General features: G+C 51.5%; 11 protein-coding genes across 11 annotated transcripts; 6 read left to right on the top strand and 5 right to left on the bottom strand.

Moving 5' to 3' along the window:
- Nucleotides 1-111: 111 nt before the first annotated feature.
- N7473_001476 (uncharacterized protein) lies at nucleotides 112-2,264 on the bottom strand (the record flags this gene model as incomplete). The annotated part of the gene is made up of 8 exons (XM_057147416.1): nucleotides 112-426; nucleotides 484-1,224; nucleotides 1,293-1,388; nucleotides 1,463-1,616; nucleotides 1,680-1,870; nucleotides 1,951-2,092; nucleotides 2,159-2,169; nucleotides 2,241-2,264. 8 exons carry the CDS (start codon nucleotides 2,262-2,264, stop codon nucleotides 112-114), a joined length of 1,674 nt encoding a protein of 557 aa, XP_057015302.1.
- A 2,038-nt stretch (nucleotides 2,265-4,302) lies between these two features.
- N7473_001477 (putative MFS monocarboxylate transporter) lies at nucleotides 4,303-5,746 on the bottom strand (the record flags this gene model as incomplete). The annotated part of the gene is made up of 2 exons (XM_057147417.1): nucleotides 4,303-5,608; nucleotides 5,679-5,746. 2 exons carry the CDS (start codon nucleotides 5,744-5,746, stop codon nucleotides 4,303-4,305), a joined length of 1,374 nt encoding a protein of 457 aa, XP_057015303.1.
- Nucleotides 5,747-6,376: 630 nt separating this feature from the next.
- N7473_001478 (uncharacterized protein) lies at nucleotides 6,377-7,858 on the bottom strand (the record flags this gene model as incomplete). The annotated part of the gene is made up of 1 exon (XM_057147418.1): nucleotides 6,377-7,858. The coding sequence occupies one exon, from the start codon at nucleotides 7,856-7,858 to the stop codon at nucleotides 6,377-6,379; it is 1,482 nt and encodes a 493-aa protein (XP_057015304.1).
- Nucleotides 7,859-8,130: 272 nt separating this feature from the next.
- On the bottom strand, nucleotides 8,131-9,896 carry N7473_001479 (uncharacterized protein; the record flags this gene model as incomplete). Its single annotated transcript, XM_057147419.1, has 5 exons — nucleotides 8,131-8,415; nucleotides 8,465-8,931; nucleotides 8,986-9,383; nucleotides 9,582-9,621; nucleotides 9,677-9,896. The coding sequence occupies 5 exons, from the start codon at nucleotides 9,894-9,896 to the stop codon at nucleotides 8,131-8,133; spliced, it is 1,410 nt and encodes a 469-aa protein (XP_057015305.1).
- Nucleotides 9,897-10,248: 352 nt separating this feature from the next.
- Nucleotides 10,249-11,047, top strand: N7473_001480 (uncharacterized protein; the record flags this gene model as incomplete). The annotated part of the gene is made up of 2 exons (XM_057147420.1): nucleotides 10,249-10,853; nucleotides 10,918-11,047. The coding sequence occupies 2 exons, from the start codon at nucleotides 10,249-10,251 to the stop codon at nucleotides 11,045-11,047; spliced, it is 735 nt and encodes a 244-aa protein (XP_057015306.1).
- Nucleotides 11,048-11,551: 504 nt separating this feature from the next.
- On the top strand, nucleotides 11,552-13,145 carry N7473_001481 (NAD(P)/FAD-dependent oxidoreductase; the record flags this gene model as incomplete). Its single annotated transcript, XM_057147421.1, has 4 exons — nucleotides 11,552-11,801; nucleotides 11,863-12,152; nucleotides 12,207-12,792; nucleotides 12,877-13,145. 4 exons carry the CDS (start codon nucleotides 11,552-11,554, stop codon nucleotides 13,143-13,145), a joined length of 1,395 nt encoding a protein of 464 aa, XP_057015307.1.
- An 886-nt stretch (nucleotides 13,146-14,031) lies between these two features.
- Nucleotides 14,032-14,981, top strand: N7473_001482 (uncharacterized protein; the record flags this gene model as incomplete). The annotated part of the gene is made up of 2 exons (XM_057147422.1): nucleotides 14,032-14,261; nucleotides 14,333-14,981. 2 exons carry the CDS (start codon nucleotides 14,032-14,034, stop codon nucleotides 14,979-14,981), a joined length of 879 nt encoding a protein of 292 aa, XP_057015308.1.
- A 1,120-nt stretch (nucleotides 14,982-16,101) lies between these two features.
- On the top strand, nucleotides 16,102-16,503 carry N7473_001483 (uncharacterized protein; the record flags this gene model as incomplete). The annotated part of the gene is made up of 1 exon (XM_057147423.1): nucleotides 16,102-16,503. One exon carries the CDS (start codon nucleotides 16,102-16,104, stop codon nucleotides 16,501-16,503), a length of 402 nt encoding a protein of 133 aa, XP_057015309.1.
- A 504-nt stretch (nucleotides 16,504-17,007) lies between these two features.
- Nucleotides 17,008-20,066, top strand: N7473_001484 (uncharacterized protein; the record flags this gene model as incomplete). Its single annotated transcript, XM_057147424.1, has 3 exons — nucleotides 17,008-17,077; nucleotides 17,245-18,982; nucleotides 19,043-20,066. The coding sequence occupies 3 exons, from the start codon at nucleotides 17,008-17,010 to the stop codon at nucleotides 20,064-20,066; spliced, it is 2,832 nt and encodes a 943-aa protein (XP_057015310.1).
- Nucleotides 20,067-21,224: 1,158 nt separating this feature from the next.
- On the top strand, nucleotides 21,225-23,466 carry N7473_001485 (carnitine O-acetyltransferase CAT2; the record flags this gene model as incomplete). The annotated part of the gene is made up of 4 exons (XM_057147425.1): nucleotides 21,225-21,305; nucleotides 21,430-21,469; nucleotides 21,600-23,262; nucleotides 23,334-23,466. 4 exons carry the CDS (start codon nucleotides 21,225-21,227, stop codon nucleotides 23,464-23,466), a joined length of 1,917 nt encoding a protein of 638 aa, XP_057015311.1.
- A 924-nt stretch (nucleotides 23,467-24,390) lies between these two features.
- Nucleotides 24,391-25,604, bottom strand: N7473_001486 (uncharacterized protein; the record flags this gene model as incomplete). Its single annotated transcript, XM_057147426.1, has 3 exons — nucleotides 24,391-24,527; nucleotides 24,630-25,050; nucleotides 25,173-25,604. The coding sequence occupies 3 exons, from the start codon at nucleotides 25,602-25,604 to the stop codon at nucleotides 24,391-24,393; spliced, it is 990 nt and encodes a 329-aa protein (XP_057015312.1).
- Nucleotides 25,605-26,004: the final 400 nt, after the last annotated feature.

Genomic DNA, 26,004 nt, shown 5'->3' on the forward strand with positions numbered 1-26,004 from the left:
CTCCAGCGAATTGGAATTTCAAACCGGGCACATCGTAATCGCATTCTAGTCCATAACTAATTCAACAGAGATCAAGCAAAATGGCTGGTAGTACACATCCAAACACCCAGTCTAAAGCTTCCAGATACTCGAGCCAGCGGTCCACTTTCTGCAGTTCTTTCCGTAGAAGTAGAACAGGATGCCGAAAGAGCACCACAAAACAGTGAGACACATGTTCAACATGATCGCCGGGATATAGCCAGATTCCTCAGTCCACGCCGTGATGAATTTGCTGAAGCCGTAGCCCCATAAATTCTTGTTGACGGTGATCGCGATGAAGACTGATCCGACAACGGGCTTGTAGCTATCGACGGCGTAGGTACTCGCGATAGCGGGCAGGGCTGTGACCTGGATACCGGCGCAAGTGTAACCAATGATGACAATGATCTAGAAAGTAGTTAGAATGAAGAGCATGATCAGTTTTTAGCAAAGGGATATACGTACCCTCCAGTCCCAGTGATACTCGTATCCAAACGCGATGATAAAGTTCCCGAGAATGGAGATTATCACATAGGGAATCAGCGTAGGCAAACGCATCTCCGGTTCTCTGATACCCCTGTTCTTGTTTGTCGCTCTCATTGAGATCCAGTCAGAGAGGGGGCCGTTAGTGAGCAATCCGAGCAGAGCACCAACAAGACTGGCAAAGTTGGTAAAACCAATAGACTGGCTGGACCAGTTGTAGGGTGGGGCTCCAAAGGCTTGACTCTGTGTGAGATTGGCCGTCAGGAAACAGCTGGCAGACCACGAAACCACGAACGCAGCATATTCAACAATTGGGAACGCGAGCAAGCGCCAAGGGACCCAGAATGCGAGAAGCAAAGTCTTGGCCCAGTGAGCATCGGGCTGATAGATGTGGAACTGTTTCTTCGAGGGTTTGCCCTTGTGGAGGAATGGATCCATAGCATCGTCCTCGACTGCTGGGGTCTGGACCTCCAAATGCGTCTGGACGTTCTTGGAGGAGCCCTCGGGGGATTCTTCCTTTTCCTTTGCATCCGCAGAATCCACTGTGGAAGTGACTGTAGCTTGAGTCTTTTGGATCTCATCGGGATGAGCGCGATGCCACTTTGTTTCTGGAAAGGCGAAGACTCCGACGATGATGATGAAGACAAACATCGCAACGTTGAGCCACCAGAAGCTACGCCATCCAACATGGAGAGCCATTGAGCCGGCAATAATGGGGCCAACCTATCGTCAGATAATGATTAGCTTATTTCTCCGGCGTCCACTTGCGACTCTTTTGTTTGGACACTTACCATCAGGGAGCCAAAGTAGAGAGCGAAGTACATGGTGTTGTAGTAGCCTCGCTCATGAAGGAAGAAGATATCGGTAATAACTTGCGGGCAAAGAGTCTGTCTCATCCATAATCAGTCAGCTGCTGTCCACTGGTTTTTTAGCGCGTATGGTGGCGGATATATCGTCCTACCTCGCATGGTCCAGCACCAAACCCATTCAAGACGCAAGCGCCCATGAAGCTTCCATAGGTGGTTGCTTTGGCCCGCCAAATGTTAGACGCCAAGCACACCACGGAAGAGAAGATCAAAACGGGTCTCCTTCCGAATGTGTCTGCGATGGGAACCCTAAAATTGTAACTTGTAAGTAATCGGCGCGATGCCATATTTCAGACCGAGCGGTAGCCTCACCAGAAGAAGTTGCTGAATCCCAGAACCAGAATGCACACTCCGGTGAATTGCACAACAGCAGCCAGATCAGAGTTGAATGCTCCCATCAGATCTCCAAACATTGGAGCTAGCGCCAAGGGGCCAATACCCATAATGACATTGCTTGCCATCGCGATGAAGATAGTGGTGAACTTCCAGTACTTGTTCCAATTCTAGCCAGGAGAAACAAGGTTGTGTCAGCATAGGGTCACATAGTACTGCCCACGGCTACTATGATGGTTGTTATACGTACGAGAGGATCGTTCTGGTTCTGGGACGGCTGAGGAACCAAGACATTCGACGATGCGCCCGACTGTCTCACGAAATGATGCGAGCCTACATCGGTCATGATCTCCGTACCGGGGTAGATCTTGACGTGGAGCTCATCTTCGAGTCTGCAAATGAGTTAGCCACGCGATGATTCTGTGACACTCTGCAGGCAATATGCAAAGTTGACGTACTGGCGAAGAGTCTAAAATTTGACGCATTGCATTAGCCTTGTTGTGGGTTGAATCTAATTCGCGTGCCAATAGGGGAACCCACCGCCTCATCGTTGTTCATCTCCATGATGAGAGATTTCGCACAGCAAGCTCACTCGAGAAATGCAAACTTGCGACCGAAGAAATTCTCCAGGGCGTGAGAATTGACATTTGCCGTCTTGGGGAAACGCGTGGTTTTCAGTTCCACCGTTGGCCGAGGCAGGGAAGCTTGCACTTCTTAGCCATTCGAGTGACAACGAATCAACTGCACGTAATTAAAGGGGTTTGATACCGGTCTCGTCCAGCCAAACTTTGCCAAAGTCTCCCTGGGGGTGGCTGACAACTAAGCTCTTTCAGGATCGGGTGACTCCAGAAAACCGCCAATCAACGCGGGGCATCCACGGGAAACTCTTGCGGGGGAAGTCCTGAGGACAAACGGGATGCTCGAGAAGAACGACTGCCGGGGGGCTTGATGCCATGAACTTAACCAGGCGATCGCTAACTCAAATATCTCCAATCAGCTTGCAAGCCACAAGCTTATCGAGACAGGGCACTCAACGGCGGCAACTGCAGTCGGCAAATTGAACTTGTCATATTGAAGTCGCGTACGAGGTTTTCCCCAGGTAACTCCCAGCGTCTCCACGGTCCGGGGTGTGGCTTGTTTGTCATCACGGTGTAATCAAAGGAGAGTCAGAATGACCCCTAGAATCGGTCTTAATATCCGATCGGGTACACGTCAAATCAACCGGGGAGAAGAGAGTAGTGGAGTGGATTGTGGAGAGGAGTACTCCGTAGACGGGGTAGAAAGTCGCGGGGTACCAAGTCACGAGTTCTCAACCTCTGAATGTATAGGGAAAAGAAGAACTCCTGTATTGTATCTCCAGTCTACTCGGCAGTTGCGCTTCATCAGAAGAACCGGAGATATTGAACTCTCAGACAATTGGAACTTTTGCGTGCACTAGCTTCAAGGGTCTTGGCTTTTAACATCCGTGTAAGTTGTGCGGGAGATCCAGCCGTCTATTACTTCCATACGACACCACAGCCGGCTTGGCTCAAGAATGGTATTATTCGTACTTACGCAGAAATCGGGACTGGGGTCCATGATGATGAAACGCAACGGAAATTTTTCCTAGCCAATAGAAAAGAGAGGGAAGAATCGCCCGTCATTCGATGAATGTTCTGCATCAACCTTACCCGTGATAACCACTGCTCAGACATCAGATTAGCCTAAGAACGATCTTGGCGCCAATGTTTCCGCTCACCGGGTAATGGAAGCAGCGGTACTGTAGAGCTCTAATGGATCAAGATGAAGCTACTGCATACTAGTATACTAATCTCTTTCACCTTGATCATAATAGTGATTACTGAATGATTATGTTGCAAGCTCCCCTGGACCCTGCATGTTGGGCGGGCTGCCCTCCTTGCCGTGATAGGAAAGTTCATGCCTTGATGCCTTACGGCCGGAGTACCGACAGTCATGGCCCGATCACATGACCAAATACATGCCTTGTAAGGATGAGAATAAAAGAAAAATATCCATGCAACAACTAGGTCGACGTCGAGATTGTTAATGATTGATGATACCTATAGTCACTACAGATTACTTCCACCTTGGAAAAAATGAAATAGTAGCATCCCAGCAGTTCGAAGAGAACCCTAGATACGGGAAACATATACATCACCGTTCGACCTGAAAACATCCACGCTTGTTGGTCTGCGTATGTCGACTGTCACAATTACAATTTTAGGGCTTGCAGGTGCCTCTAGCCGAGTTCTGCCACCGAGTCGGGAAATTTGGCTTTATCGGTTGAGAGCCGCCATATTCAGTTAATCTTTTTTTCTCATCCTTTTTAGTCATTCCGTATACGGATAAAGACATGGATAATGATGGACTGGAATGTTAGAAATAGATTGTGGGTCACGTGGCCGCCAAGCGGGCGGAGCGGCCCCACTCGTAGCTATCTAGACCTCTTCGCCCTTAGCAATTTCATCCTCCTTACACTCTCGTCAACCTTCCAGTGTGCACTGTAGCCTATCTCCAACATGGAATACAAAAGAAGCAGCGGAGATTTCCAATTTTAGCTTCAAACAAGAGTGGAGATGGTTGCACGACATTCAATATCTTTCTACATCACCCACTTCCTTCGATGCCCCTGCCCTCCCTCTAGCGTTACAGTCGCCTCGATTCGCACCCATAGGACCGCGAAAGTGGCAGCAGCCAGAAGAACTCCAACCATGATACTGGTATTCTCGTAGCTTCTCGGACTTGCCTTTTGTTGCTGGTTGCTTCTGATCAGTAAACCAGCCACCGGCGTGCCGAGCAGTGTCGCAAGACCTCGAACCATATACAGTGCACCATTGACACTAACAAAGTTCTGGATACCGAAGAGTTCGACCAAACTCGTTGGAAACAAGGATACGTAAGCCGAGGCGAATATTCCATAAAAGATTGTGAATACAATGAACAGCATGCTTCCACTGGCTGCAGTGGTCGAAAGTGCGGACGGTAGCCACAGGGCCAGGACGGCAATTGCAGAGACCAATGTGGACAGGAAGAGAGTATTTAGTCTTCCCATTCGATCGGCAGCATAGCCAATAACGATTTTGCCCAAGGCATTAGCCGCGTTTGATATGGCGATGAAATTCGCCGAAGTCGCCTGCGAGTAACCCAAGGTACGCGCAAACGAAGCAAAGAAGAACACCGGGGTATAATACGCAGCAGATTGAAGTGCTGCGCCCAACGCATGGGCTGCGAACTTGCGAGTTCGCACCACACGCCAGTCAATCAGTGGGATTCTTAGGAAATTCAATCGGCGGGAATTAGCAGTGTTTTCGGTCTGGATGCGAGATAATTGGCTGGCTGGCCACTTCATAAAGAATCCAGCGGTCATGATCAAAACGAATGATATACCCGCTGTAATACGGAGGGTGTTGCGAAACCCGACACGCTCAATAAGCGATCGGAAAGCTAGGGGCCAGACGACGCCTCCAATCCCAGTCCCCGAAAGAATGACGCCCATTGCGAGACCCCGATGACGGGAAAACCATGTGGGCGCCACTGTTACCGAAGGCATGTAAGCCATGCAAGTCCCAATTCCCAAGAGAAGGCCCTGGGTGAGGATAAATTGCCAGAGAGCCTGGCTAAAGCTGGCAAGAACCAGTGCAGCGGCGTAAATGATACCGCCACTCCATATAACGGCTCGTGGGGAGTACTGTTTTGTCCAGGCAGTTGTAAATGGAGCGCCAATAGTCATCAAAGCAATGGAGAGTGTTCCGATGAGGTCTATCTGAGCTGGTGATGCCCCAGTGAAGGGAGTGTTCGGAATTCTAGACATGGAATCATAGAGCTCTTGGTAGACACCGAAGGTGAAATTGATGCCACATCCTGTGAACACCAAGGCAGTTGAAGACGCTAAAACTAGGAATGGTTGTCTAGCGATCAATTAACATTTAGCACTGCCTCTTGTGATTTGGGAGGACATTAGGTGGGACGTTTACATACAATCGTTCCCAGAGGTTGACCTGGCAATTGCCAGCGACGAGCATAGGCTCAAACGAACGGTCTTCCATGGTGACAAAGTTGGCGACTTTAAAGTCTGATTTATGACACGGCGCATCTTTTTGATGGAGGAAGCCTCGGCGTTTGACTCACGGCGCCGAGTGGATACGAATGTGGGGAAGTTGATCCAATAATGATTGAATGAGGGTGAGACTCGGCCACCGAAGCCGAACTAAATCATGCTGAGCTAAATACAAAATTTTGGCATCTACTACTCTTTATTGAACAGAAAATAGAAAAGCCCCAGCTAGTCGAACTTGCACTTATGTATATACCCACGTTCCCTGCCAGTACGATTGGCGTGCAGACGGCATCGGGAACTGTGGTGACACTGGCGCCGTATGTGTACGGTCTTTGACAGCATCGAACATGTCAATGATGAACGAAACTTTGGAAGCCATGGGGTTAGAATTATGTCATTTGATAGTATGACAGGCTCTTGGCTGGGTTGGAGACATATGAAGAAAATGGAAAGGTCGAGACTAAATTTGTAAATAAATCACAATTGGGTAGGAAAATGGCCATCTTCATGACTGATTTCTTATGGAATTGCGTACCCCTCCTCGGCCCTGGTACTCCATTTCCGCAAACTGGAGCCCAGAAATCCTCTCCGGATGGAATGCAGATTGGCACTGGAATATCTACCATGTGGGTGGAATATAATAATCCTCCCAACGGTCGGACTCAGCATCTTTGAAAGTATCAATAGTACCTTCTACCCCATCCGCCCCAACAGACCAGACACCTCTTTCAACCAGCTTACGCCAACAACCCAACAAACGCTCCAGGCGCTGGGAGCGGTAGTAATCACCACCAAAAGGCTTATATCCATGCTGAAAGAGCTCTGAAAAGCGTCCCCTATCAACAAGGGACCCATCGCTTTTTCGTGCGCCCACGCTCTTGTTCCAATCATCATTGAACGTGAACGGAAGCAACAGCCGGAATCCCTCCTCCGCCACATCAAGGCCGTTTCTCTCCACTGCCTCAGTATACAGGCCTGCAGAGACGCAAGATGGGGTACACTTTTCGGTGGACGTTGAATAAAAGTCCGACTGTAGAAATGGAGATCTTGTTCTCGTAAGCTGGATAGGACGCTGGTCTCCTGTATCAGCCGGGAAAAGACACACTGGCGGTGCAGTGTACTCGGAGCGGGGTAAGACGCTAAATGGCTGCGCTGCCGCAAATCCAGCCGAGTCAGCCGGGGGCAGAAGAAGGCCCGGAGCGATGTAGCGGAACTGAGGCCGCCTCGCGCGCGTCAGAAACGAACGCGCAAAGGAAGGATTAGGCACCGAAGCAGCGTCCAGGACGCTTGATGCAACCAGCGGCTCTGAATTATCCGCATCAGTCCCGGTCAGTGGTGGGTTTGACGGCTGCGAGATGCGCGCCTCAATGGCCTGATACAGCCGATCCCACTCGGCGACACACGTAGTAACCTGGGCGTCGCTATAAGGTCGCCACTCCCAGGGCCCGACCTTCTCGCAGCCGAACAGGGCTGGCTCTTTATGAGGCGAGGCCACAACTTTCCCAATATGAATAAGGTCGATCCAGTTGGTGAGTAGCGTCTCGAGCGGGTTCCAAACGTTTTTACTACCCTCCACTGGAAACCCAATGTCATATTCATCAAGATGCATGAAGCTCGCGACTCGGTGGAGGCCTTGGTGGTAGATAATACCGCCATCACTGTCCACAGCGGATAAGCCCCCTTCGACAGCGTACAAGCGCACCAGGCTGTCAACGGGCTGATCTTGAAGATCAGCTGTATCTTCCTCAAAAAGCCTAGATGGCCCATCGATACCCCATGCAAAAACTGAGAACGGGATGTATTCGTGAGAATTATCAAAAGGAAAAGGGGGCATGATAGCGGTGTCAAGGAATGCCGCCAGTGATGGATGAAGCCGTGGACGACAAGCCTCGGCTTCATCTCTATCACCGGAGCCCGTGAAAAAGTTGCTGTTGGCATCCAGAGTTTCCAGTGGGCGACCTTCAGCGAGCCAGGCATATTGGATCAGGTAGTTGTGTAGAGCTGCACATCGTGTGTAGTCCATTCCTTCGAGATCATCTCGTGGAGGGTTATTTGGCCGGACAAGCAGGCTGGCGATATCCGGAAGTTGTGAAAAATCCATTGAAATTAGGATGGAGTATTTGTCAAAGGGGTACAACCCGAGAGGAATGAATCTCATACAGCAAGCCCCGCAGTACGGCGGTGTATATAGGGGACAGTATAATAGAGCGGGCAGTCAAGCAGCGGCTCACCGTCCAAGGTTACGGGTGGAAAGGCGGCCGTTTCTGGCGCCAGAGGTTGTCATTTTCGGCCTCAATTTCACAGGTCCCTATATTCTAGTTGTAATATAACTGATTTTGTGTAAGCCTGGTTTCATTCCAAAGAATTCCGAATTCAACATACCTTATACGCGAAGTAGTCAAAGTAAAACAGCGGCGCGGCAAGGTAGCCCGAGAAGATTTTCACAGAGCCTCTCCCACCGAATGGCCAACAGGGTAGGTAAAACTCACAGCCAAAAATCAAGACAACGATGATCAGGGAGAGGTATTGAGCCCATGAAGTGAGAAAGCCTCTGAATGGAAGAGTGCGCAGATCCTTTCCTTGTGCTTCCAACCCTTCTCGGAACCTCAGGAGGGAAATGTAGCATGATGACCATTCAAATAGAGTCGCAATAGCAACCTAGTAGTAATCGTTAGCTATTTACAACTCGAAGAGATGATATTTTTACCAGAGATGAGAACCAGCCATAAACAATAACGCCAACACTGTTGACGTTGAGATAGCAGAGACCACCACCCAATCCCAAACTGATGATGATAGAAACATACGGCCGACCTTGGCTATCTTTCCTCCCAAAGAATGGATGAATGATTTTCGTGTCGGCGAGGGCTGTCAAACTGCTGGATGCCACATATACACTTGTTATACCACAAGAGATCACACTGAGAAAAATGAAGCCTTTGATAACGTGCGCCAGTTTATAGACACCTGCACGCTTTATGGCAATCACGAACGGACTGCCTAATGTTCCACTTGCACTTGGGAGATCGCTGTCATCACTTGGGACACACAGTCCCACAAGCCAGATGTTCACAACAAAGAAAGTAAACATGCGCCAGAAGACGGGTCGTACTGTCTTTTTGATAGTTTGGCGTGGGTCTGCGACTTCTCCAGCAATTACTGCAATATGCTCACCTATGGAGTCTTGTGAGTTATGGCTTCAACAAATTCTTGGGGACAGTATCATACCGCCTCCAAAGCTGAAGGCAGCTTGTACAAAAGCCTTGGCAATTCCCTTGATTCCATTTTTGAAGGCACCAGGGTTCGTCCAGTAAGTGAACTCAATTGGCCCGTTGGTAGCGGTGATGCCCCCCGATGTGATAATAAACATGAAGAATATCAGTAATATCACAGCCAGGCATTTGATGAACGACATGTAGTACTCGATGTACCCGTAGATCCTGACATGGAATGTATTACCAAGGCCAATGATGATAATAAATATCGTGATATATGCAGCGAGAGGAATGACGTTGGTTTCTGGCCAAAATTGAAGCATAGAATTAGCTGCTGTGATTTCTGCCGGGATAATCATCACCCACTTCACAAGTATCAGCAACTCTGAATTTGAAACAGATGGGGAGGTACTAACGGCAAACCAAAAGTTCATTCCGATTGCAAATCCCCACGCTGGGTCAATATACTCAATACATTGTCGAATACAGCCGCCATGGACAGGTTTTTATGTTGTCATCTCGCCGATCAAAGAATACTGGGTATAAAAAATAATACTAAATGGAAATTGTCAATTGCATGTCTGGAAGCTCGAACTCTGATCTTCTTACGCGGTGAGTGTATATGCCTCAGCGGTTCCAGCAGGACCAGCTGATTACAGGTTAGCTCATCTTATTCAAATCCCCTGGAAGGCAATAGAGCATACCATAGTGCAAGGCTTGGCCTGTGCCAATGCCAGCGCCAAACGTCATCATCATGACTTTGCGTCTGGTGAGGGATCGGTGGTAGCCAGCCGTGAGTGACTCAGAGGGTATCTCCTTGTAGTCACCATGCTGATCCGTTACCGTAGTGGCAGTTCTTTCAATATCCACACCGGCATTCTCACTGCCTCTGATTTCGATTTTATCAACGTATGTCGTTCCCATTGATAATTTGAAACAAGGGCCAAACTATTCTTGAGTACACTCATAGCTGCGAGAAGATCCGTCCAAGCATCTTAAAATATATACCTCAAACTCAACATCATATCTCTATCTTGGTATCTTTAGCTCTCATTCCATACCCAGCGGGAAGACCGAATAGCCACTGGGAAGGATGCGAAAGAGCGGGGTTGATAAGTTCTCTCCACTATTTTCATGCGTCCTATCTCTCCATTTTGAAGATCAACCCTTAAGAGTTGTAACTCACTGGTATGATCCTACGACTTGACCTGTACTTAAAATTGCCAGAAAGGCCATTTCGCTGATAAGTGCATCCGTAGGAAAATTCACAATAATCATGGCTTCATCCAAGAACGTTGTCTTTGACATCGTGGGTACCCTCGTATGCTACGACCATCTTTACGATGCAATCGACCGCCGACTGGGAGACCGTCTACGTGCAGAGGGTATCAAGCCATGGCTACTTGGCCAGTCCTGGATGGAAACTTCCGAGCGCGAATATACCAATCTCAGTATTGCCGGTCGATATGCACCATACGGCGAGGTCTTTGAATCGCTTTTCTATCGCATTCTCTGGATGGGCGGAATCCAGAAGCCTCGGGCATTTGCCTCCCCGGAGGACCTGGCGTGGATCATGAAAGAATACCAGAAGCTCACTATGCGTCCCGGGGCAGCCGGGTGTGTCCAGAAGCTGCGCGATGCTGGTTTTACCGTCTGGGCTTTCACAGCCGCTGATTTAAAGCGTGTAGGCGGGTATTTTGCAAAGGCAGGCATTGATTTGCCGGCGGAGAATTTGCTATCCTGCGATGACGCTGGGGTAGGCAAGCCTGATCTCGCTGCCTATAAGCCATTGCTTGAGAGACTGAAGGCAGAGAACGATGGGAAGACTCCTTGGTTTGCTGCAGCTCACATGTGGGATGTCTCTGCCGCTCGGACTGCTGGGTAAGGGGCTTTTTGATGGATTTTGCTATATGAGACGGTCGCTAATCATTTTTCTCTTCGATAGATTCAAGGGAGCTTACTGTACTGTGTTAGAGAATGAGCCATTACACAACCTGTTTGGGCACATGGACGTCGTTGATGATACTCTACCAGGCATGGCTGAGAAGATTATTGCTGCTCAGGCTGCCTCGTGATAGTATACAAATGAAGGATGAAATAATCTGAACTGTATCATGCACTCCAAGTATAAACCTATAGTCTGTATCCTAAGATATAATTGTTTTCGAATCACACAGTTCAGTTCATCGATCAATAAGCTATTGATGACCGCCTCGAACGTATTGGAATTTCACACAACCTTTATCTTTGCAGGAGACTCTAAAATGAATCTTCCAGTTTATAAATGGAGAATGACTAGCATTTCGCCCTATGCAAGCAGTTCAATCTTCGATCTTCCACGTTTCGGATAGATGCTTATCGCACGCACGGGATCTCGCTGCATGATCCGCCGGTTAACAGATCCCACCGGCAACTCGAGGGTTGTACCCGGTGAGGGGAACATACCCCAGCTGATAATAAGTTAGCTCCGATACTTTCTTCCAAGCGACCAGCAATCCCCAATAAATGAAGGTCCATATCAAGTGAAGTCTTTGATAGAACCATTTACGTACTTGTGCTTTTCTTCTCCCGGAGACAAAATGCCATCAGATCATTTCCCTGCTCCTAATGGGATGCTCCCTTACTGGCGCACGGAGCCCCATCGACTTGACAATTATCGGTCCACAGAAGCTCTGCCGAAGGAAAGTGATATCATCATCGTGGGTGCTGGTTATGCAGGCTCATCTGTCGCATATCATATCCTCGATCAAATCAAGCCTGGATCTAAGCCACCTTCGATCACTATTCTGGAGGCCCGACAGGCATGTTCTGGAGCGACAGCTCGGAATGGTAAGAGAATTCATTCTCAATGAAATAAATCTGAGCTCGACAATGATTAACTCGTACTCAGGAGGTCATATGAAACCTGATATCTATAACTTTGTCGCTACCCTTGAAGCAGAGTATGGCGTCGAGGCTGCGGCAGAAGTTGCCGTATTTGAAGCGAGACATGTTCATGCCGTCAAGGACTTTGTTGATAAGGAAAGGATTGACTGCGATTATACAGTCACAAAAGCGATCGATGTGCAGTTATGTTCAGGTCATTTTCAAAAGCTTAAGAGCGGATATGAACGGTTAGTCTCGAATGGGTTTGAACCAACTAAGCCAGCTCGCTTTGTGAATGCTGAGGACGCTGAATCTGTGCATATTTGTTCCAATCCCCCAAACTATAGCCTTCAGCTAACAGCTCACTAGTTCTCGGGTGTCAAAGGCGCAGTTGGCTGTGTTACGTATGATGCCTCAAGTATCTGGGCTTACAAGTTCGTGCTGCATCTCCTGGAAAAAGTAGTCTCGCAAGGCGTGAATCTGCAGACTCATACACCAGTGTCTAAGATCACGAAGTCGACCAATGAGTCTGCGTCTTCATCTCATTGGCAAGTGGAGACTCCGCGCGGCACTATCACGGCACAGAAGGTGATCCTTGCGACTAATGCCTATACCTCCGCTCTCGCCCCGCAATACCAGAACAAGATCATTCCCGTCAGGGGGACGTGTTGTCGAATTGCTGTTCCTCCCGCATCGACAGTCCCTCGCTTGACTTGTACCTATACACTGCGGTGGAATGGTTGGGACTATGATTATTTGATCCCGCGTGCTGATCGGAGCATCGTGGTCGGGGGTGCCCGGACGGCTTTCATCCATGACTTGAACAACTGGTACAATGTCAGTGACGATAGTCGTGTTTTAGAGGGTGCTGTGCGTTATTTCGATGGGTATATGCAGAGGACTTTCGTGGGGTGGGAGGATAGTAATGCGTACACCGATCGGGTGTGGACTGGAAGTAAGTGCATGATGATAACCCCTTGCATATGCGAACACACATTTGTATTCAATCGGACTGGCATGGTCCGTCTAACATGGGCAGTTATGGGATATTCGTCGGATGGATTACCGCATATTGGGGCTGTTCCCGGACAACAAGACGAATATATTCTGGCTGGATTTACGGGTCACGGGATGCCGCAGATCTTTTTGGCTGCGGAAGGGATTGCGAAAATGGTGGTTGGTGATGTGGCATTCGAAGAGACTGGCCTGCCCCGGCTATTCAAGACGAGCCAGTCGAGACTTGACAAGCAGGAAAATAAGATATTGAGTAGCGCGCCTGAAGGTGGGTCATCGCTGGCCAAGCTGTGAGATAGTCTACCAATATACATACGGGTACATGCATCCAGCAGGTGAACAAAGATATAATGCGGTTTCATAGCTAAGGTTGAACTTCAATTCTTACTTAAGGGACTGCTTTATACAGACCATTTATTCAAAAAGAAAGGATTAGCGAGCATCCAACTTATTTCACATACATTGGGGGGGGGGTCTTGATCCTGGTCGGACTCAGAAAATCCACCCAAAAAGGGCCAGTCTGAACTGGGATAGTCTAAACGAGTGTACGAAGGACAGAGGACCATAAGCCAGAGACAGTAAAATAGTACAAATTTGCACCAGCAATCTAATTTCCTCGTCTCTCTCACATCATGACCCTGGTCCCTTAATAAACTATTGCTTGGCGGGACGCTTGGCACACAAGACGTCAGTTGGCTGATGGATTGTGTGCGGGATCCACAACCTTCTTCAAGTTCCACCCCCTGAGAAGCGGAAGGATACGAAAGCATACGAGGTATGCAGAACCTCTTCTCGAAAAGCTTGACAAGGTGCATGTGGGGAATGCTTGGGGGATAAAATCTGTGATTTCTTCAAGATGTCACCACCAACTGGAAGCCCAACAACCACGAGTCAAGTCCGATCCCAAAACGTCGATCATCCCGATGCTATCAGTTACGATGGCGTGCTCCTCACCATCTACTGCCCATAATTGCGCGATAGGACCCGCTGGGATTGTTAAATGAGCTTCTCTATACTGACGGACAGGGAAGCTTACTCCTTATATATGCCCTCCTCCCCTCTCGTATTCTCTTCCCTCTCGTGATTCTCTACTTGCTGGGCCAACTCACCGCTATACTTCCGCCTTACATTCCTTTACAGGCCGTCCTCTCTGCCCGCCCACTTTTTTCTTGTCAACCTAATGGGGGTCCCTGAGACAATTGTGGCTTTTCCCAAGCAGGAATCGGACAACCAGCCAGCGACGGTCCGCTACGAATACGACCCCTGGTTGTTGGATGACCATCCGCTCCGCTCGCATCCAACCGAGTGCATCCCCGGTCTGGGAACGTTTCTCAGTGAATGGTTTACCTCTCTTCAGTACCGATGGAAGGAGACCTTGTTCCGCGCTGGATGTCTTCTCCTGTCATGTTTGTGAGTGATCAATCGAGACTTTAGAAGTGAAGCCTGATTTTGTGAATTGGAACTAACATAATCTCTGATAGAGCTGCATTCCAATGCCTCCATCTCCTCCACTCCCCATCTACCGGTAAAGGCCTGCCGCGCCCAGCGGTGACATCTCGAATCAGCCCTCGCGAATGGCACGTGAGATGCACCTACCCTCACTCAGATCCCCGTTCCAACGCCCTTGCGCAGTCCGTTGCTGCCGGCTGCGACGGGCTTCGAACGGATATTTGGCTGCGCGACAATGAGCTGCAGATGGGTCCATCCAACTTGGGCCTCAGCGCTACCAATTCTTTGCCGCTGCGCCTCGATTCGATCATTGCCAAACTGGAGTCGGATAGTGCTTCACGTAGCTCCCAAGTTTCTTTGTCTGTGGCTTCTGGCGGGTTGAGCCGTAATGATCCTTCGCGAACTTTTATGCTCGTCTTGGATGCTGGATCCTCGCTACCTGAGGTTTTGCCCGATTTAGTTTCGCAACTGGCCGTCCTCCGACAACGTGGCTATCTTTCCCATTGGGATGGTGCCGGGGTGGTTCAGCGGCCTGTCACCGTGGTTGTCACGGGCACGGCTGTGCCTGATTCAGATTGCTTCAGCTCACCCTACTCAGACGTATTCTGGACATCTGAGGAAGGGTTTATCTTTGAGGAAGACCTTGCCAATGATCAGCTCTCTCCGATCTGCGTGGTATAATTCCGCCTGATTTAATTGGTTGTAATTGTTCTCACTTTCATGATACCCACTGTCAATGTTAATATCAATGCCAATATCAAATCACCTTTTCTATGTCCTATGAGCGTAGACATTTCCTAGAGTATTATTTCAAAGGGATTATGATTATGTGCCACGTCAGTTGGGGGCCCTTTGAGACATGGTTGTACGGTGTAGGTACACAGCTACACTCGAGGATGGTCGGGGTCCGACAGGGACTGGTCGATCACGAGCCTAATGCAAAGTGATGCGTCACAGAATGTACATCACAGAATATGCAGGTGGAAGGAAAAAGCAAATAACCATAAAGTACAACTGTAAGTCAAGTCCGTGCATGCTGCCTGACGTCGGTTAGTTAGGGTCATACATTCGGATTAGTTTTAGGGCATCAGGGGTCGCGCCCAACGGAGATAAGAGTGGAATTCAAAGATTATTAGAATAGTGTCCGTAATATAGATCACAAATGATCTCCGTCATGTACGACTTGATCTGAATGACTCCACCGGGGTCCGTTTGAATCCTTTTATTTTTCTGACTGTCTAATTTCCAATGTGTCTGTTTATCGCACGAGCGGCATCCCATCCGATCCCCACATGCGTCTTGGTCCTTGGCTAAGTTGGCCCTGGCCCCATCCACCACCGCGCTAAGCCGCTCACCGTTTTTTCTCCGGACTCCTCCTGAACCATCTTCTGTTGTTGACTCTGTTTCGGTCTGGGCCTGCGATTCTTCCTCTTCCTATCCTTCTTCTCCATCGACTGTTTGCAACCACCCACCCAATACCAACCCCATCCAGTGTCTCAGTGCTTGATTATCATCAGCTTCTCATCCAGCCCCTCACCCTCGGCTGCGTTGTCCGTACTCCGCACCTCCTCACCACACGGGCGCACTATCTCCGACCGGGCATGGATCGCGCGATCAACCGCTGATCCTCGACATCATCCTCAGCACCCTGCGCTTCTTATTTTTCCCTCCCGGCGTCTCTATTTCTTCCCGTGACGACCGTGCAAAGTCTGCTTAGCCGCGCCTTCACCCGCGCCTTCACCCTCTGGTGCTGTCTCCATCTCCGCGCCTTGACACGCATCGCCAGGGCACACGCCCCAAGATGGATCTCTTCCGTCGCCTTCATCAGAACTCGTATCCGCCCCGGCTGTCACCCCTAAGCGGCTCCCAAGAACCGCGCGATGATCGTGCTCGCCAGCCGAGCGGTCTCTCACCCGCCCATGACCCTCGCCGTCGTGCCGACAGCGACAAGGCCCGACCGGCCAGTCGCTACGAATACACGACCCCCTCATCAGATCTATACTCACCGGGTGTATCAAGGGGGTCGCAAGGGGTCCGGGGTGAGAATGCTGGGGCGGCGATTTCTCCGCCGCGGAACCAACAGCATGCGCACCAGCATCGGCGGAATGCCAGCCTCGAAACGCGGCAGCACGCACATGCGCATCGCAGAAATCACTCTCAACCGCAGGGAGCTCAATACCGAGAAGGTGCGTATTTTTACTAGCCAGTCTATTCAAGTTTCATTCTTCGTCTGGGGATAGCAGAAGTCCTCTCTGCTATTCTGAGGTCTGTTTGTTGTGTCCCCCGGATTCACAAAGAGTTGGGGTCGGACTTGTCCCGTGGTTCTCGTTCCCCCGTCCGGCTCCTCGCTCCACTTTGGGCAAGGTGTTGTGTTGAGGCGCAACATTCAAAGTTATCCCCAGGTTTTGGCGCTCTATTAGCGATCTTGGGCACCCTTGCATTATCAATCCCCCTATCAACCCATTTACCCCCCTCTGCCCACTCCCCAGCCTCTTCTTCTTCCTTGATGCTTTTTCCCCGGTGGCGCAGATCCATCGGGAACGCTAGTCCCAATATGGACTAGCTGCGCTAGTCTCTTCTGGGCTTAGCGGTCGAGCTTCCGGAGTCACGGGTTCACCGTCCTGCTGCTTCTTCTTGGGCCTGGGTGAATTCAGCTCATCATCCGCTTCGACCTTTTCTTGAACACTGTTCGAGGGTTTTGCGCGAGATGAACCACCCGCCTCCTGGCTTTGGGCGCAGGGCGTCCCAGGGCAGCAGTGGCAGTCCCGTGTACTCCGGTGAGTGCGACCGCGACGCGCGCCATGCAGGTCGACCTGCAACTGCGCTACATGGATCTAGCCGCCCCCCATCATTTCTGTGATATCGTCGCTCATGATCTTTTTTCGAGGCTTGCATAGTCCCCCTGTCCCATTTGCATCCACTGACTTTTTTCGATTATCTACAGGACCTCAAGAACATTCTGCACCGCCAGCCTTTGGTAGTCGTCAAATGCCTCCTCCGTCTCCTCCACACTCCTACGGCGCCCGATCGCAGTCGACCAACGCGCCCGCCTCATCCCTACTTTCCCGCGATGCGCCCAGTGCCCCATCCCATCGCCCCGGCAGCAGCATGTCCATCTCCGCCATGCTAGGATCAGATTCAGAACGCCCGGCGCGAGATACTGGGTCATCACTTTTCTCGCGGCCCCCGGGGTCGTCGATTTTCGGAAATGCGCCTTTGTCCACCTCTGCCGCTATGTCACCACCCACAGGCCCGTCCCGACCATCACCTCTAGACCAGTCGGCATTTCGTCGATCACATACGCCGGAGAAGTCCTTTTCCAGGCCGTCAATGGGACGGCCATACCGGTCTGGATCTGGTGGCGGGTCGAGTCTGCTAGGAGGTGTCGAGCAGGCTAAGTTCGGCGGCCTGTCACGCACACCACTCTCTCAATACCCCGAGAAGCCGCATTCCACACACCCGTCACCTCAGATCTCCTCTGCCGAACCGCCCTACAATGAGCCTCGTCGCATGAGCTTCAGCGGACCGATCGCTCGGCCTAGTAGCCAGCCACCTAACGCTGATGCTTCAACGCGCCCGCCCGGTTATAGTCCTCTGTCCCGTCCCTCCGCTGGTGTCCCCGACCGATACGAGCCTGTACAACGTGCTAGTTCTTCATCATTTGCAGCTCTCGACCCCCATGGTCGAGATCCCCATGGTCGCTTCGGTAGCATCTTTGGGGACCGCCGGTCGGAAGAGACTGTCCTGAGAGAACGGGAACGGGAGAGAGAGCGGGAGCGAGAACGCGAGAGGGATCGTGAAAGGGACCGTGAAAGAGAGCGCGCTTTCCACGGGGTGGATTCAAAGGGCTCACTTGGAGCGGCAACACGATTTGGAGCTTTGTACGGCGAACGCGAACCACTTGAACGGCATTCAGCCCCGTCAACCTGGGAACACGGTCGCTCGCATCCGTCATCCCCCGAGTCAAAACGGTTCCCGGCCCCCGATGCGGGATCGGCCTTTGGATTCGGTGCCATTCAGAGTTATACCAAGTCTCTGGGGTCTCAACCTGGAGGTGGTCGGCAGCCTCCACTGTCTCTGCAAACGGGCCACGGTCAAGTTTCGCCTACACAGCGCGAATCGCCTTATCTCAGCAAGTCTCAACCACAATCCTCACGCCTTGGCTCGACTCCAGTGACTGCCTCCTCTACGACAGCTCCCTCACTCTCACTTTCTGCAGTCGAGGACCAAGGGCGGCGTAAAGGCAGTGATGATCTTCTCCATCACCGGAATCTGCTGGCAGTGGGCGTTGATGGCAAACGTGGTGGCCGGGCTTCTCCTCTGCCTCAGGCGGTCCAGGGTGCACAAGCTCCCTTTATCGGCCCGTCTGGAGAACCGGGAATCAAAAACGAGCTGGGGCGGGTGTTCTCTGGTATCGGCAGTGGTGTTGGCGGTGTGACCGCTGGCTCATCAGGAAGTGGCCCGTCAACACCGCTGATTTCGAGCCCCTTCAAGCGCGATAGTCTCACCGGTCGCTCAGTAAATGGGGATGCTGATGATGCTAGAGTCCCTCGACCAACATCGGCGACTGGCCAAAAGCGAGGAAGAAAGTCACGCGAGGAGGATGTTCCAATGGATGACAGTGGTGCTGGACTCTCTAGTCGTGGTCGTCGGTCTCGACATCTGCACCATCACCATCACCAGTATGGGTTCCCGCCTTCTATAGCTTCAACTCATCAATATGTGCTAACCTTTTCTTCTAGCCACCACCATCACCGCCACAAGGCAGACGAAGAAGCTGCTACTCTGAGTGCCTTGCATCGGCCTACACCTGCCAATCTACTTGGTCGAACATCTACTCCTGCCGAAGCCCCAGCCGGCCACCATCACCATCATCACCACCACCACCATCATGCACCTCGAGCCACAGCCACCGTGCCCGCATCTCCCATCCGGGAACCTCGTACGACTGTGAATCTCGAACCCCTCCTATCAAGTGTGGCACACTTGCCACGACACCACCTGGGATCCACACTGTATACCCCTCGCATCGGCGTTCCGGGTGCCAAAGCCTCCTCGGAAAGCTCCAAGTTCGGCTACACGACAACCCCGCAACCTCTTCCCCGGTTTGAGCAGCGGGAGAATTGCACCTTCACCATTCGAGTCCCCCGTTTCCGCATTGATGCGGCTCGGCGTGAAGAGATCTGTGCGCGACGAGCGTTGTGGGGCACAGGCGTCTATACGGACGACTCCGACCCCATTGCCGCTGCCATCCACTCGGGATACATCCGAGGCGCTTGGGGTGAGGATGTAGATGAGTCCATGCTGGATTTGGAAATCAAGGATACCTACCAACATGCCCCGCAGCCTACGGCTGAGGATCGTGCTGCGAATGCGTCCAAGGGCGAGCATGAGCCCCGGAAGCCACGTCTCCCACAAGTACCTCCTGCCGACAAGGACCTACACATTACTCTTCTGATCCTCCCGCGTGTCGACCAGTACGAATCAACTGTGATGTTCGGTCTCAAGTCTCGCAAGTGGACTGGTCGTCACGACGGGGTAAGCTTCAAGGTCCACCGGGTAGAGTGGGTGGATGATGGTGTTGGGCGCGGGGAAGAGCGAAGCGGCGAAGCCCGACGCAAGCGTCTGCGCACATTGATGCAGACAGGTCGCATCTGCACGGGGCCCGCTATGGCGAGGATGGACGAGCTTCGTCAGAGCGGCGTGCAGGTTCCTCGTTCCCTGGAGAGCAAGGAGCTCCCCACGCCCGTTCAACCAGTCTCTTAATGTCTCTCTACGAAGATCTCTCCTCTCCGCATTTTTGAAATGATGTTATCTTGTGCGGATCCACTTGCAGCCTTAATCGGTGCGTGGAGTCCCCATATTCTACGGGGTACTACAGGGTATCTGGTCCTGGATTGGACTAGGGGCGTTTCCTCTATTTTTTTTTTTCTTTATCAGTATTTTACGTGGTTTTGGTTTGCACTTTCCTTTATTTTCTTGGGGCCGTTGATACCTGCGAATAGCGAGTCTTCATTATTATGGGATGTGAGATTATTTGCTTGCTTTTGATTCTTGATTTGTTGTTGCTCTTCACGTGCTTTCTGGCCATTCGGGTCAGCGGGAGCGGATGAAGGGATGTTGTTCTGTGGCTTTACATCTAGGGAAGGGTGGACAGAGATACGTCTAACCCCTCTCATTGCCATTCATTGATTGATTTCTAGTATTTAGTTTCTTTAATATTGATGAAGCTCTCCGCGGAGAGCACCTTGGGGTTTCCCGGTCCAGTTGATATTGATTTTCGTAGTATGGGACATGAGAGTGTTTTAGTTGATCGCCACTAGTACATAACCTAACGTTAGACTCGTTGCTCTCCCCGCAAAATCGGGTGCCGCCCGCCGCTGCTTTGCCTAAAGTCTAACCGACCGAGGAAATCAAGGTAACATTATTCTTAGGGCTCTTTTTATGCTTCATTATTTCCGAGCAAAGTGAATCCTCCTCATATGAACTCCTATTTCTCGGCACTCCGTATTTCGGTGAGCCGATCCTGGCTTCTTGTCCTTTGTCCCTTGTCCCCATATACTCGGGTTTATCCACTTTCATTTCCCCCAGACTCTCCCACAGTCAACCGAGGCTCAGCGGCTGTGACCAACCACTCCTGTTGGGTAATTGTATTTCCGTAATTGCTGGTTTTCCTCGGAGACTCTGTTCAGTCCGGACGGGACCGACACACTCTAACGTGACAGTACCTAACCATACACAACCATACCATACCCCGCCCTCGCTATCCGCTTCGGTGTCTCCGTACAGCCGAGGCATTTCAACCGGCCAAATCAGTTCTTATTAGGAACTTTCTCCTGGCCAACTCCGACAACTTGTCTTTTCTTGCTTTCTCTTCCTCTTTATACCCCCCAAGTATCCTCCTTCCTTATACCATTGAGAGGGATGTTCGCTGCCTCTGCGCGAAGCCGTCTCTCCACCCTGTCAAGGCCCCGGCTCCCTCCGACACAACTGCTCGCCCGCTCGGTAAGACGGCCACCTCCGACTGAAAGAGAACTGCTCTGCGAGAAAATTCGCAGAGAAGTTACAGCAGGAAGAGCTTGCCAGGAAGCATCGTGAACAATTGAACTGACTCTTTTCACCTGTATAGACCCCTGCCATGGCTCGCAAGGCGTCGTCCGTCCCTGAGGGTGAGTTATCACATGCCCCGCGCGTGCACGACGAGGAAAGCTCAGGATGAGCACGTTCTTGTTCTCAAAAGCGGACAAACTCTTGCGCAAGGCTTCGGATTCAATCGGACTCAACTAACATGCCGATTAGGATACAAGGAGGATCTCTCCAAGGGCAAGATGCTCCGCTTCGAAGATTCCCTGCCCCGCCTCCCTGTCCCGTCCCTGGAGGAGACCGGCAAGCGCTACCTCAAGTCCGTCCACCCACTGGTGTCTGAGGCCGAGTTCGAGCGCACCAAGAAGGCCGTTGAGACCTTCATCCGCCCCGGCGGTGAGGGTGAGCCCCTGCAGAAGCGTCTGCTGGAGCGTGCTGCTAACCCCAAGATCAACAACTGGCTCGCTGAGTGGTGGAACTCGGCCGCCTACCTGGGTTACCGTGACCCCGTCATTCCCTACGTCTCCTACTTCTACTCCTACCGTGATGATCGGGAACGCCGTAACCCGGCCAAGCGTGCTGCTGCTATTACCTCTGCTGCGCTGGAGTTCAAGCGCCAGGTCGACGATGGCTCCCTCGAGCCCGAGTACATGCGCGGTCAGCCCATGGCCATGAGCTCGTACGAGTACATGTTCAACTGCTGCCGTATCCCCGCCGCTCCTGAGGATTTCCCCCGCAAGTACTCTGCGGCCGAGAACCAGCACATCATCGCTGTCCGCAAGAACCAGTTCTTCAAGGTACCCCTTGTTGTCGACGGCCAGGCCCTGAACGTGTCCGAGCTCGAGCACCAGTTCCAGCGCATCTACGAGACTGCCCAGCCTGCCCCGCCGGTCGGTGTGCTGACTGTGGCTGACCGTGATCACTGGACCGCTGCCCGTGAGAAGCTGGTTGCTGCCGACCCGGCCAACGAGCAGGCTCTGAAGGATATCGAGTCTGCCGGCTTCGTCGTCTGCCTGGATGATGCTAAGCCTGTCACCCTGGAGGAGCGCGCTCACCAGTACTGGCACGGTGATGGCACCAACCGCTGGTTCGACAAGCCTCTGCAGTTCATTGTCAACGACAACGGTACTGCCGGTTTCATGGGCGAGCACTCCATGATGGACGGTACTCCCACCCACCGTCTCAACGACTTTGTCAACGCCCTGATCTTCGGCAAGAAGATTGATCTCTCTGCCAAGTCTGTCCGCTCGCAGCTGGCCGACCCCAAGGCCATCAAGTTCACCCTGAACGACGAGGTCAACGAGGCTATCGACATTGCCGCCCAGTACCACCGCAAGCAGATCGGCTCTCACGAGCTCGTCGTCCAGTCCTACCAGGGCTACGGCAAGGGTCTGATCAAGAAGTTCAAGTGCAGCCCCGACGCCTACGTCCAGATGGTCATCCAACTCGCCTACTACAAGATGTACGGCAAGAACCGTCCCACCTACGAGTCCGCCTCCACCCGTAAGTTCCAGGAGGGCCGTACCGAGACCACCCGTACCGTCTCCGACGAGAGCACCGCCTTCACCCGCGCTTTCTGCGATCCTAGTGTGCCCCGCGAGGAGGTCGTCAAGCTCTTCCGCGCCGCGCTTGCCCAGCACACCAAGTACACTCTCGAGGCTAGCGACGGCCGCGGTGTGGACCGCCACCTGTTCGGACTGAAGAAGCTCCTCCAGCCTGGCGAGAAGCTTCCCGCTATCTATGAGGATCCCGCTTTCACGTACTCCGGTTCCTGGTACATTTCCTCTTCCCAGCTCAGCTCGGAGTTCTTCAATGGATACGGATGGAGCCAGGTTATCGATGATGGATTCGGAATTGCCTACATGATCAACGAGAACAGGTATGACCATTTTACCCCTTCTAGCCCCCTGACCCCGCACGCTTATACTAACCCTGTGCTTCTCCTTCTAGCCTGAACTTCAACATCGTCTGCAAGCGCCTCGGCGCTAACCGCATGAGCCACTACCTCAACGAAGCCGCCACAGAACTCCGCGACGTCCTCCTCCCCGACCTGGCCGCTCAACCCGAGAAGTCCAAGCTGTAAAGTTGTGACTATGCGCTTATAACTAAAGTTGCATGCATTGTGCATTGTGGTTTTTCACTCTTGATTTCTTTTTGGTTCGGTTCTCGGTTTTTGATATCTGGTTTTCAGCGCCGCTATAGATGAAGATATCTTTTGTACTCCGGCTGTTTGTTGGGACGTGCATCTCTTTGTATAGTTGTGTGGATACAACATGAATACATTTTATGTCTAAAGACTATTCTTTTGTGTTTCTTTTTCTCGTTTCTCGATGATGAGTACTAGGATGTATGGCATTGGTTACTGGTTATTTTAAGAGGATTCGTTGATTATCCATCTATTTTAGACATTTACTTTGATGAGTTGCATGGAAGGGAGATCATCCATCTTGCATTGTACGCTATAATACAATAACGAGGCTCTAGCTCTCGGATCAATCCCACTCAATTCGAAAGAAATCACCAGACCGCGTTGAGGTTCGGAGCAAGCGCTACCTTGAAGGGATTGGGTGGATGGGTTGGGGTCACAACTCTCAGGATAGTCAAGCCCGGCACACGTTTGATGGGAATAGCCAGAGAATCCAGGAAACCGGTGAGAGCAAATAAATTGTCTTGCAACCCGCTAGAACCTCTTGATTCTAGCGAAGGGGCCCTCAATCAGTTCACTAGACAATTCACACGAAGAGTCTCTTGAATCTCAGTTTTCCCAGAGGACCAGACCATGAGTTTCTGTCCAGCCCGCTGAGATGGTTCATTATTGCGTAGATTTAGGTAACATTAGCAGAGCCAGTTCCCATCTAGATACGCCCGTATCCCGTATCTCCGGAAAGCCATAGTGGAGATGTTATCATTTCTCCCAAAGAATAAAGCATCATTATTATCATGAGAAGGGTGGAACTATCCTACCACCCGTAAAAACAAAGGTTCAGCGAGAAAGGAAAAGGTTATTTCAGTCTTTGCTGTCTGCCGATCGCATGGTCTGCGGGTCTGCCGCTTCGGTCCCCTCTTGCCCTGATACTGGGCCCGAGTCGGGAGCTGTAGGGGCAGTCGGCCTGGTTGAGATGGTCATGTCACTGATTTGTCGTTCTAAGTTGGAAGGAAAATGTTAGCAAAGACTGGACAGAAACAAAATAATGCCTCCTCAGAAGTTATATTGCAAGACTGTAAGTTTTGATCATAATTACTTACCAAGTTCTCGAATGCGTTGGCGCAGCATCTGATTCTCTCGACTCAGCATGGCAGCTTCGGCTTGATAGTATGCCCCCTCATCTCGGCTACTCCGTCGAGATGAGCTTTCCCGGAGACTCGGGAAGGCCTCTGTGCCCTCCGGTCCCCGTGATGCATCCCGTGGTCGCAGGTTCGGTGATGCAGCCTGGCTGGACGGGCGGGATGATCGGCGGTTGGAGAGAGAAGAGATGGAAAGACGGTTGCTGGGACCTGTCGTGGGGGGAGGGATAGGTGGGAAGAATGTGGTCGACCGCTCTGATGCCGGGGTGGTAGTATCGTCAATGACCGCTGTGCCTGAGGCGGATGAGTTGTGCTGTTGGTTTTGCTGCTGGTACTGTTGTAGCTGGGCCTGCTGGCTGCGAATCATCTGCAGTAGACGGTTCTATTTTGTTTCAACAAGGATTCAGTTAGCTTTGTATAATTCCCATCTATACCATCCATCACGTAATGATAACAACTCTGTAGTTTAACGGACTGAAAGAATCAATGATCGGAGAGACCCACCACTTGTGCTTCTTGTTCCTGCTCCAATTCCTGGTGTAATTCCCCCAACGATGGGGCACGCTGGTGGTGCGGGTCCGCAGTCGCAAAGACCGGACTCCCGCCGTGACTGGTGGGACTAGCCGTGCGGAAGGCCTGGCCCATTGAGCTACGATGCTCGGACCAAGGTGCATCATTATTGTTATTGCCTGATGCCATACTGCCAGTCTCATTCAGGTTCAGGTGCATGCCAGCCGCTGACCGACGCCGCTCAGAGACTGATACGCGGCCGATGCTTGACCCGCGCGAGGGCCGACGGGGTGTTGTGCTGGGGTTGACCGGGGCGGGGGAGGGAGTCGTTGTGCCCGGGGAGACGGCGGATGGGTTCCGGTATGGTAGAGAAGATGAGGTCGAGGACGAGCGCGACGGAGGGAGAGAGTTGAGGTCGGGCGACATGGTGATTAGGGCGGGGGAGAAGGCGGTGATCGAAGTCGTGAGCTTTGAGAAGTTGGAGCTTTGGAGGGAAGCTCAACTGATTCTCTTTAGGCAGCGGGCGGGCATGATCACCGAGCTGAGTCAGCCATCGCGGGGAAGGGGATCACATGACTAAGTCGAACAAGCCGAAACAGACACCGGATTAATCAGGCATGAATTCGGGTAATCAGGAACTAAGGCATCCAGGCCACCCACTCTCCACTTCCATGGAGGGAATCTGGAGTCCGCGGGGAGGTCCAGTTACTTGGAGAAAGGAAACAAAGAATTATTATTATCCCTACTACAGTACAAAATACTAGCTCAGAATATGCCCAACTGATTGAATTTGAATTTGTTCCAGCCTTGTGCAACTAGCTTGCTA

Source organism: Penicillium subrubescens (genome assembly GCF_028828155.1).
Source record: "Penicillium subrubescens strain IBT 31985 chromosome Unknown utg000001l_segment0_segment0, whole genome shotgun sequence".
In the NCBI taxonomy this organism is placed as follows: Eukaryota; Fungi; Ascomycota; class Eurotiomycetes; order Eurotiales; family Aspergillaceae; genus Penicillium; species Penicillium subrubescens.